General features: G+C 49.1%; 1 protein-coding gene across 4 annotated transcripts; it reads right to left on the reverse strand.

The window, feature by feature from the left end:
- Nucleotides 1–246: 246 nt before the first annotated feature.
- Nucleotides 247–11,261, reverse strand: LOC108095307 (nuclear pore complex protein Nup153). Of its 4 annotated transcripts, XM_017196368.2 has the most exons (9): nt 10,864–11,261; nt 10,230–10,773; nt 9,643–10,158; nt 9,329–9,579; nt 4,898–9,149; nt 4,679–4,837; nt 3,790–3,939; nt 2,837–2,904; nt 1,652–1,860 (listed from the first exon to the last, which is right to left on the reverse strand). In XM_017196368.2, exons 2-9 carry the CDS (start codon nt 10,374–10,376, stop codon nt 1,767–1,769), a joined length of 5,637 nt encoding a protein of 1,878 aa, XP_017051857.1. In that variant the 5' UTR covers nt 10,377–10,773; nt 10,864–11,261; the 3' UTR covers nt 1,652–1,766. The 4 variants fall into 4 exon arrangements, with proteins under 4 accessions (XP_017051856.1, XP_017051858.1, XP_017051857.1 ...); XM_017196367.2 differs by lacking the exon at nt 2,837–2,904 and having other exon boundaries at nt 247–1,860; XM_017196370.2 differs by lacking the exon at nt 3,790–3,939.
- Between the last annotated feature and the right edge of the window lie 23 nt (nt 11,262–11,284).

An 11,284-nucleotide genomic window follows, 5' to 3' on the forward strand; every position in this document is an offset into this window, starting at 1 on the left:
GTGAGTATCGAAGATACTAAAAAGAATACCAGAGTATGGTGAGTTTAACTGTGGGGAAGTGCCTTTTTAAATTTAAACTTGAAAAAGACGTTAAATAACCACTTTACAAAAAAAATAATCTCAACATGCATACTTTTATTTAAGTATAGGTGAAGTGTCAGTGTTTTTCTTTTAGGCCCAAAACTCAAAATTGCACTAGTTTCACCCGCCGCTAATTTATCCAGCCAGTATAAATGCACATCAAGGTTTAAATTATCATACCGCATATATTTACTTATTTACATTATGATACCTTTTCTCTCTCAACATTAAGACTTCTGATTTCCATTTCTGTTATCGACTTAAACATGATCAATTTAAAATTATAATAAAATATTCAATGTTTTTTATGAATATATGTATATAAAAAACATGCATAATAATCGTAACTGTTCCGTTCTCGATCTCGATCTTTGCCACCTGTCTCTTTCTATTCCCGCCTGCTTATCTGTTATCTGTTAGCTATAGGTTTTGTATGTTTACGTTGCTAGATAGTTGTTGTTTGCTTTAATTTGTTGGCTTTCCACCTTGGCTGCTGCACATTGTTTGTTGAAGGACTCCCCTGGGCAACACAATGTTCGTATGTATTTTATATATAATCTAAAATCAATAACAAAAACTAAGACTTAATGCAATCGTACACCGCCACACGTCTCTGGCTGCAACCATTATCTTCTCAGCTCATCGGCTGAGCACTCTCTTCTGCGTTCGAAAATTGTCTAAACAGATCATTTTACTTTAATATATGTATATATAATGTAGTTTAGTTTTTGCGCTATATTATTTTTTTCGCATCTGTTGCAGCGGTTTCTTTACAATTTTTCACAAAAATAATTATTACATAATTATCGTTTAAGTATTATATTCAACAAAAAAATATTAAAAAATATATATTCAATATTAAACTGCAGACACAGTCGACCTATTTATTTGGCGCGACAGTTGCGTTTTGAATAAACCAACGAAATTTGTTTAACTCGTAATTGTAATTTATATGTTAGTGCGGTATCCTGGTAATCCGCGCATCCTCATCATCCGCCGCCTCAGGTTGTGATTGGTTTCATCCTGGTGTTTCAGGGTCTCAGTCAGAGGCTTGTCGTGTCGCCTCGCCGCAGCTCCTGCGCCGCACAAGCTTGTAGCGACTCCGAAGCACATGTCCACTTGCTGTTTCATCTGCTGCTGCTGCTGGTGTTCCTGCTGGTGCTCCTGCTGCTCCCGTTTGGCTGTCTTCCTGGTCGCCAGTTGGCCTACAGATCGCTGTGCTGTTGAACTTGCTGCGTGTCGCTGTTCGCTGCCTGCTAAATGTGGATGGCAGTGGCACTGTTGAGGTACCACCATCAACTACTCCTGGTGCTTGCTGCTGTTCCGTCGATTCCCGCCTTCCTCTCGTCCTGGTTGATCTAAATCCGGCCTCACTGCTGCGTACAAAGCGGTATTTGTTCGGTCGCGTCCACTGCTGGCGTCGCTGTTTAAGTGCTTCGTGCAGTCCCAGCTCAACATTCTGGTTCTGCCCGTTGAGCCGGTGACTTCGTCTTTGGGTCAGGCTCTTTAACTTGTAGCTGTCGGTCCTTGGGTCCTCCTCCTTTACATCGACTTCGGCTTCCGCTTCCGCGCCTGCTTCTGCTCCTGCTGCTTTCCCCCCACTGGCATCTCCAATCCTGATCTTAATCCGATGACGGCCTCAGCATGTGCAGTTGCTATCTTGAAGGCCGACTGCGATGCCATTTCTACCGGGGCGGAAGGCGGCGCATGGGATGCCTGATTTTGCGGCGTACCATCTGCGAATTCTGCGCCGAGTTGCCCGCTGCTGGCGGATTGAAGCTGCGGATTAATCAGTGATTAGTGTCATGATGAACCACCGACTTTCGAGACTTTTGTGGGCGGCTGCAGAGCAGATATACTTTTTCCTTCAAATCTTCACAAATGCACAAAGAAAAACATTAACCAAATAAATATGGCAAAACAATGTGGTGCAGTGGAAAAAACTAAACAATGAACGAACACACAAAAAGACAAACATAAACTGTAGACAAAACAATCAGTATGACAATCACAAAATATATTCTATTTAGACAGAAATACATATAACATCTAGAGGTTCAATGCATTCCTTTTCCAATGCGGAAATGGAGGCAACATAAACATTTAAGACGCGATGAAACTAACTCATTTAAGCTTTAGCCCTAATAAAATTATTTACGCTTCTTAAACTTTTTTCACATTTATCCAGATTCTATACTGTCAGTTTTTATGTTTAACTTTTTTTTATGAGAATGAATAATGGTTTAATCTATCCATGAATAATAGGTTGAATATGTTATATGCATTGGTACGGTAATGCTTTACATTTTAAACTGTTCACATTTAATGTTTGACCTTTGTTTACTTTTTAAACAAATCTCATTAAAAAGGTCAAAACATTTGTGTAAACTTTATGTACGTATGTAAATATAAAAAATGATATTTTGTAGACCAAATAGAAAATAAAACCTTTGTAAATGTTAATGTAACTTCTGTGTAAATATGGGAGTCGACTTTATCTTCATTTTTCTTGTCAAAATAAAAACAAAACAAGACGAACGCACAAAACAAATGCCTTATAAATAAGTTAAATACAATAAAAACAGTTAATAATGCAGCTTTGTGTGTGGGTAAATTTGCCAATTCAAAGTAGAAAAGAGGAAGACAAAAAACGTTATTAATCCCACTCTGCCCGCTGTCTATCTCGCTCGCACCCATTTGGGGAGACTTGGAGGAAACCGTCTGCCAACGGATCACCCGTCTCTGTCTTACTTACGCAAATATATTGGCTGGCGCTGGGGAACCGGCGCTAAATTGGAACGGTGCATTGGCATTCGGTGTTGACTGCAAAAAGAATATTTTTGGTTTTTTTTTCTTGGTAAATTTGTTTTGGTTTGCAAGTAATTTTTTATGAACGACGGTTCATGATGGCTGGTGGGTTTTAAGCTGGAGGTTATTTACAAAAAAAAAAAACTATTGCTTACTCTGTATCTAGAGCAACAAGGATGAATTTGCTACTTGAAAAATGACAGCTGGTCTGCGTCTGTGTTTATGTTTTGGGGAGTATGTATGTTGGGGACGCAGGTTTGGGTGTGCATGTGTGAGTGCTTGTCAAAATATTCCTGTAATTGCATGCAAAACTACACTAAAAACAAATGACACATATCTAAACAGAAAATAATTAACTAATTATGCTAGAAATATTTGACAAGCCCTGCAACACATACACTATCAAGCAGAAGTTCAATAGCTACAAAATACGTCAAACTAAACATGCGGCTAATATTAAAGCTAAATGAAGCAATATGAGAAAAGCACGATACAAACAATACAATAATTATGACTTCTACTGGAGAGATGTCACAGAAACCTTTCACCAACTAGTTCTTTAACAAAAAACCTCCTTTGGCTTACAAATACATCACAATTGGTAATAAAAAAAATCTGTTAGTAAAATATTTAAAAACAAGTTTACTCCAGACAAAAATTGATTCTAATGTGTAATTATTAAAAAAAAAAATTTCAGTTATTACATCAAGTTTTTTGAAATCATTTTTTACGAGTGCAATACAATATAAAACTATTATACTAGTATAAAGAAGACTGATAAACAAAGTCTGTGCAGATTTCTTTGACATTCCCCATGATATGAGATGAATATTAGCATTCGGGTAGCCTTTAAATCCAGTCGACGGAACTCTCTGGATATCGTCAATTTCTTCGCATTACCTGCATCTGCGGCGCCGCTGCGCCAAAAGTGAACATGGGTGGACCACCGCCGGAAGATGAGGCGGCTCCTCCCGCTCCACTCGTCTGGTTAGTACCAGCCGTCGCCGTCGGCGGAGCACCAAATTGGAAGACGCGCTGCTGCGACTGCGACTGCATTTCAGTTGGGATTGGTATTATTCCAAATCAGAATCAGTAGTTTCAGTTTTAGGTTGAGATCCATTCGGTTCATTTAGTGGGTTCATAATCAAAGTCGCGGTAATCATAGGTGGTAAGTAGGATGGATGGTAGTAAAGTTGTTTCGTGCCCGTGCCCACAAGGATTTCAGTTTTCAGTACAGATAGTGTACATTATACAGGTATATGGAAGTTGCGTAGTTAAGGAGTATACATAAATTACATGGTATACGACAATATTTTAACGGTAACAACACGCACGATCGTTTGTGTGTAGAAAGGGTGGTGGAAAAAAGATAAAAAGAAAAGGAGAGAAGAATACAAATAAATATATATATATATTGTATAGGTAATATATATGTATACAAGGTTAATAGGTCAAATCAATACGGTAATTAGTTCTAAATCAATAAAAATCGGTCAGCTGTGTTAGGAGGATCGATCGATTGTTAAGCGCATCGCTATCATCGCTATAACGTGGACATGCAAGACGGGGAGGAGGGGTAAATCAAAAAGGAAACATGACGGACAGCTACTACAGACTACAAACAACCGCAAACAAATTTGCATGGATGAAGGTGAGAGACTGATTGTTCATCATCACATCGGGAGCTAGGCTCCCATCGATCACCTCTTTTATACTTTTGTTTGGTTTTACTTTTGAGAATTGTTGGGTGTTGGGTCGATTGGAAACTACATTGTAACTATCTACTTACATCGCCGCCAGAAAGACTTGTTGGCGCCGCCGCATTGGTCGAGAAACTAAAGGGAGCCGCCTGAGGAGTCGAGCTCGGCGCGGAGCCCGTAAAGTTGAACGCAGGTTTGGCGGGCGGTGCATTGGTGGTGTTCCCGAACTTGAATGGTGCCCCTGAGGCCTGTAAAGTAAACAGCAGGGATTAGGTCTCTCTTAGATCTTTCGATTAAATTACACTTACTGCGGGCGTGGCTGCGTCTGCTCCGCCAAAGTTAAATGCTAGCTTCGATCCTGGTTGCGTTGTCGTGGCAGTCGACGCAGCTGCTGCTGCTGCTGCTCCAAATCCTCCGCTTGTGCTGATGCCACTGCTGCTGCCGAAAACAGGCGCCGCTGCAGCAATCGGTGTCGGATTGCCAAACATATTGGCTATCTGGGGAACGGCTGCGGGAGCAGGGATTGTGGCTGCCGGCGCTCCGGGAGCCACCAGCGAGTTGCCCACATTCCCGAACACTCCGACGAAGGCTCCGTTGCCACCTAAACTAGGTGTCGCTGCCGCTGTAGTTGCCGTCGATCCAAAGGGTGTGCTGCTGCTTGTGCTGCTGCTGCTGGTGGTACTGCTGGCCGGTGTTCCAAAAACGAAACTGCTGCCAAATACCGGATTTGTCGTGGAAGAGGACACCGTCGCACTGGTCACGGCGATGCTGTTGCTCTTTGCCGCAGCTCCGTTGCTGGACCAGCCCCCAAAGCTGGGTGCCGCAGACGCCCCCGGTCCGGAAGAAGATCCAAAGGCGAAGGGCTTGCTCGCACTGCTGGTCGTGGTCTCCGCCTTCTTCTCGCCCCAATTACCAAAGAGCTGCGGGGTCGCGGAAGGCGCAAGGCTTGGAGCTGCAGCGGCTGGAGCTGTTGTTGTGGCAGCGGCTGTGATGCTACTGGTGCTGGCCGTCGCGCTCGCCGCCGGTGCCCCAAAGATCGAGCTTCCGCTGGTGCTGGCCGATGGCGCTGGCGTGGCTGCTGGTGTCTGGCCAAAGAAGAAACCTCCAGCCGCCGGTGCGCTCTCTGCTGGTTTTGGCTGACCTCCGAAGCTCAAGGTGGCAGCTGGAGCAGGTGCCAAGGTGGCTGCCGCGGAAGCCGGAGCCGGGGTAGCTGCCGGTGTTAGAGCGAAGGTCGTTGAAGAGGTCGTCGTTGTTGTCACGGTGTTCGAGGAAACACCAAAGCTCAGGGTAGCACTTTTGGCCATTGGCGTCTGGCTGCTGCTGGTGCTGCTCACCACACTAGTTCCCAATCCCGACCCAGAGGATCCCGCTCCCGATAAGCTAAACATGGGCTTGACCGCCGCGGAACTCGCACTGGAGCTGGCCGTGGAACTGGACACAGTCGAGGTTGAAGTTGGTGCACCAAAGCTGAAGCCACCCAGGGCAGGACTTGCTGTGGTGGTTATGGCAAAGGTGCTGCTGGTTGTGGTAGTGGTTGAACTGGTTGTGGCAGCAGTCGTTGGGCCCTTGAACACAAACGGAAGGACTGGCGCTGCAGCTGGAGCCGGAGCAGCAGTTGTTTCCGTGCCGGAAGGGACCTTAGTTTCCTTGGGCTGCTCCACTTTGGGCGCTCCGAACGTAAAGCCGCCCTTCGCGGGTTCCGCCTTCTTGCTGTCCGCCACATCCTTGCCCTGATTGCTCTGCCCGAATCCAAAGCTGAACTGAGAATTAGCTACTGCGGGCGTGGCCGGAGTGCTGCTGGTGCTCACGGCTGGCTTGACCACCTCCTTCACTGTTCCGAATCCAAAGCTAAACTTGGGTACCGCACTGCCGCCGGAGTTGGTCGATCCGCTGCTGCCGGAGAAAGCTGCAGAAGCCACGGATGGCATGGTGGCTGGAGTGGCGGCGCCCGGCTTAAGTTGCTCACAGCAGATGCACTTGATACGCGACATGTCGTTTTGGGCCATGCACGCATCGCAGTCCCAACTGGCGACCTTCTGAGCTGCCACCAGCTGCTGAAAGCCCGCATCCTGCTTGGGCGCCCCGAACTTGACGCTGTCGCTCGAGGAGCTAATGCAGATAACGGACGACGATGAGCCGGCCGATCCAGAGGATGATCCGGTGGAGGATGACGAGGATGAGGACGATGCCGAAGGACTCCTGGCGGATTCACTATTGCTGCTACTGCTTCTTGGCTGCGAATTGGGCGTCTGGCAGGCGATGCACTCGGCGGCGCTCGACTGGTTCATCACCAGGCACGTCTGGCACTCCCACGTGTTGGCCTTGGGCTTGAAGGCATTACCGAAACCAGATCCAGTTACCAAGTTGTTCGTCATCAGCGGCAAGATGTCGACCTTCGGTGGTTGCGCTGCCGCCGCTTTTCGCGGCGTTTCACAGGCAATACACTTGGTGGCTTCCGCCTTATTGCTCAGCATGCAGGCATCGCAGTCCCAAGCATTGGCGGCTTTCTTGAAGCGGTCTCCGAACCCGCCACCCAGTGGCACAATCGCTGGCGTCGTTGGTGCTGCCTGCACAAGTGCTGCCTGAGCCGTAGTTGCGCCCGGTTTGGCCGTCTCACAGGCCACACATTTGCTAACCTCCGCCTTGTTGCGCACCATACACACATCGCACTCCCACTCGTTGGATGACTTCTTGAACTGATTGCCGAAGCCCATCAGTGGCGGTGCTCCGTTCATCGTTGGCTGCGACGGCCGTGCAGCAGGTTCCGTTGGCGGTTGCTGCTCCTCTTCGTCCAATGAAGCCGGCGAAGGGAAGGAGTAATTGCGACTGATATCCGCCGGTCGGTTCACGCAGTTCTCCTGCGAATCCTGAGACATAGGTATGGGCTCCGAGAAGCTAAACTTGCGTCGCGTTGGCTTGCTGCCGCTTGTTGGAGCCATGTTTCCATTGGCCGAAAAGTTAACAGTGGGCGACGCATATTGTGGATTGGCCAGGAAGTTAGGTAGCTGCTTGGCATTTGTTGAAATGCTGCTGCTGCTGATGTTGGTCTTGTTACTCGAGGTTGGGATGGTTGGTTCCAGTTTTGTGACCGACACCGTCGGCTTGATGACCAAGTCGAACTTCGGCGCGCTGGCCATGTCTGGGAAGCTGATCTGTGGCAGATCCAGCGGCAGTGGTGCCTCCTCCAGTTCGGCACGCGGCTCCTTGCTACGCGGCTGGTGCGAAAGTCGCGAGCGCATCTTATTGGTGTGGTGACTATGGCTGGCCGAATGATCAATCGGGGCAACATACGGTGCCGCCGCGGTTGGATTGATCTTCTCTTGACTGTTTTGCGGGCGAACGTGCGACGAGTTCTGGTTCTGCACCAGATCCCGCGAATTCTGGGTGACGCGATGCAGGCGTCGGCGTTCCAACAGCTGCTGCATCGTCGGCACCAGCAGTTTGTTGGAGCGCAGCTCTGCCAGCTCGGCGGTAACGCTGGGCACCGAACCACTGCGGCTGGCATTCTGGGCATACGTGGGACGTGGATAGGGCGTGGCCGGCGCACCCTGCCGCTGCTGGCGACTGCTTTGGTGCTCCTTGAGGGTGCTGCCCATGCGCTTGGCATCGATTAGTGGCGTGGAGTAGCTGTCCAGCAGGTTGAGGATGCGCAGCGTGGTGTTCGACAATCCAGAGCCAGACTTCTTGCCGCCACTCTTTCCGATGGTCGCATTGGTCGGTTCGCCACCGGCAGATGGTCGCATATCCACCGGTTTCATGCCGTATCCCAGGCCACTGGATAGGGGGCCCTGCAGCGGATGCGCCGGTGAACTGCCGCCGGAATTGATGGCCAGCGATGAGGAGGCTGCGGAGGAGCTCAGATTGCTGCGACTAAAGATGCGATTGTTCGCGGAATTGCCGCCAAAGGTAGTGCGTCCCTGATAGAAGGGCGAGCTGGATGCCGATGCCGAGCCAGAGGTTGAGGCACTGCGACTCAGCAGACGACTGTCGCTCAGCGCCGACGTGCTGCCGTATATGGAGGCATTGAAGCGTCGTCGCAGGCTCAGCGAATTCAGCGACCACGTGGAATTGCGGTGCGCTGGTTGGGCGGTGGCGGCTGTATTTCGGTTGAATATCGACTTGGAACTCTGCAAATTGCCGTAAAACTCCAGATTGCTGTTGCTGTTGTGGTGCGACGGCCGCAGTCCATCATGGCCATCGCCATTGTCGTGATAGTCGTTCGCATCGCCCTCGGAGTGCGAATCAACGCCACCCACTGCGGCTAGTGACAAATCAGTTCGTCGTGTCTTCGACTTGATGACATTGTTGTTATTATTATTGTTGTTGCTAATGTTGTTGTTGGTCTTGGTGATCCTCAACAAGTGATCGAGGCGATCACCGTCTGCATTGGTAACCGAACTCAGACCCAGACCAACTCCCGTCTCATCCATGGTAAGATCACGGCGATGTGTTCGCTGGCCGAGTAGCGAGGGTCGTTTGTGGTTGGGAAGGCTGGAGAAGCTGTGGTGGCTGGTGGTTGTACTGCCGCCTCCAAAAGGTATGTTCAGCGACCGGCGAATGCTGAAATGATTTCAGGGTTAGTATCATTATTGTATTCTGTGTTCTGCTGAGATTTGTTTTAATAGATTTTTCGGGTGTGTCCGAAGATTAAATGTAGAACACAGAGAGAACACGTTTTGTCAATGCTATTACGATCAGATGGCAAAAAGTAGTTGAGGATGGACTGGAGCATAACCCACCTGTGAGGCAGATCCCCGGTGCTTCCCTCGGCGGCTTCGTTGCCCGTGAAAAAGTTGTAGGCGGGTTCGCGCTGCCGTTGACTTCCGTACAAATTGAGGTGGTTGCGTCGGTGTGGAGCCAACTGGCTGCTGCTTCTGGAGCCCGCTATTTGAGAGGCGGAGGAGCTGGTAGCAGCCACGAGTGGAGCAGCAGGCGTGGATGACAATAAGGGCAGACGACGCATGTTGGGCAAGTTGACAGTAGTCTCCAGCTGAAAGGGGTTGACAATCGAATTGATAGATCCGTGTTAAACTTCGAAGAAGGACAAACATACCTCCATGCGCCGACGCTTGGGCTGCACGGCGGCGGACTGCAGGAGGCTCTCCTGTTCCTCTTCGTCGTCCTCCTCATCGCCCTCCTCTTCCTCCTCCTCAAGGTCATCTTCCTCGGCCTCATCCTCCTCGCCGCCGGCAGCGGCAAGTGCCTCGCTATCCTTGCGCAAGAGGAACACATTATACTCGCTGCGCCGCGTCTGCTCATCCTCGGCGGCTAGGTCGTGCTCGGCGATGTTGTCGGCCAGGGCCACCTCCTCGTAGTTGAGCCCCTTGGCATCGGAGCCATCGTCCAGGTCCAGTGCGTCTGCATCAGCTTCGGCCAGCATGATGCGGCGGCGTCCACGTTTTCTTTTCGTGCTGGAGCGTCCGTTGGACTGATGTGACTGTGGCTGGCGGAGATTAGCGGAGGTGGTTGAGGCGGATTCCGGGCCTCCTTTGGACGAGGGCGAAAACCAATCGCTCAGAGAGGCAGGAAAAATGCTCGATACGCGCATTTTCATCTTGCCCATGATAGACTGCAAGTGGGATCGGCATTAGGCGTGTATTCTTCGAGAGAAACCACTTTCCCGGCGACGACTGTACTTACGTTGTTGTTGCTGCCGGAGTGGAGGGCTCCCGCCGAGGATTCATCTTCCTCCTCGGCCTCCTCTTCGGGCATCTCCTTTAGCGGCGTCATGGGATGCAGTTTGGCTAATTCCGCCTGCGAGGATTCCCTTTGCTCCTGTCCATCCATTATGCCTGGTTAATTTCGGGTTTCCCTTTTAGCCGGCAAAGCAACGGCACAAAAGAGAGACACAAAAAGCCAAAAAGAAGCGCCGCCGCACACACAACAAAACGTAAGTAAAATAAAATAAAAAAGGAGCGCACACACTGTTGCAATTCCTGTCAGCGAGTTTGTGTGCGTGTGTATGTCGCGCTCTCTCTCTCTCCCTTTCTCAGTCTGTGCGTGTGTGAGAGTGTGAGTGCGCTTACGCACGCCGTCGTGGTTTTTCTTTTTGCTTTTTTTGGATTCGCCGAGATTTCACACACGCGGCGATTTTTCAAAAACTATTATTTTTGGCGCCACAAACTGACTACATTAGCTTTCGATTTGATGGCATCCACTACGCACACTGGATAAATGCTGGGCACTGCAAGAGTAGAGGCGGGAAAAAGGATTTGGAACCAAATACGGGCAAAGCGTTTTGGATTCTTTTCTTATTTTCAAGATTCCCGCTTACCGCTTTCCTGCATGCCGCCTGTTTTTGGCTGTTTTTTTTTTCAAATTCTTTTTTGATTGCCGGACAGCACCGCCTGTCCGATTTTTTTTATCTCCTCTTTTGTCTTTGTGCTTCTTCCGCCTTGCACACACTGCTTTCGCAATTCTTCGTTCCTCTTCTTCACTCTGTTCACACACACACACACGCGCTGCGAATCGGAACGAATTCTGGCATTTTCCTGCGGGCAAATGCACGCATTTGTTTGCAACTCGAACTGGTTGCCCGCGGTTTCAGTTTTTCAATGGATGCGCGAACATAATGCCGAAATTTGTAACAAACGAAATTAACACTTCACAAAAAAAGCACGATTTGGGAAAAAACGCGTGTGTGGCCAAAGTGGCGAGTAAAAATGCGGCGAGTGGCAGTGTGGATACAACGATGG

Source organism: Drosophila ficusphila, unplaced genomic scaffold, assembly GCF_018152265.1.
Source record: "Drosophila ficusphila isolate 14025-0441.05 unplaced genomic scaffold, ASM1815226v1 contig_198, whole genome shotgun sequence".
Taxonomy (NCBI): Eukaryota; Metazoa; Arthropoda; class Insecta; order Diptera; family Drosophilidae; genus Drosophila; species Drosophila ficusphila.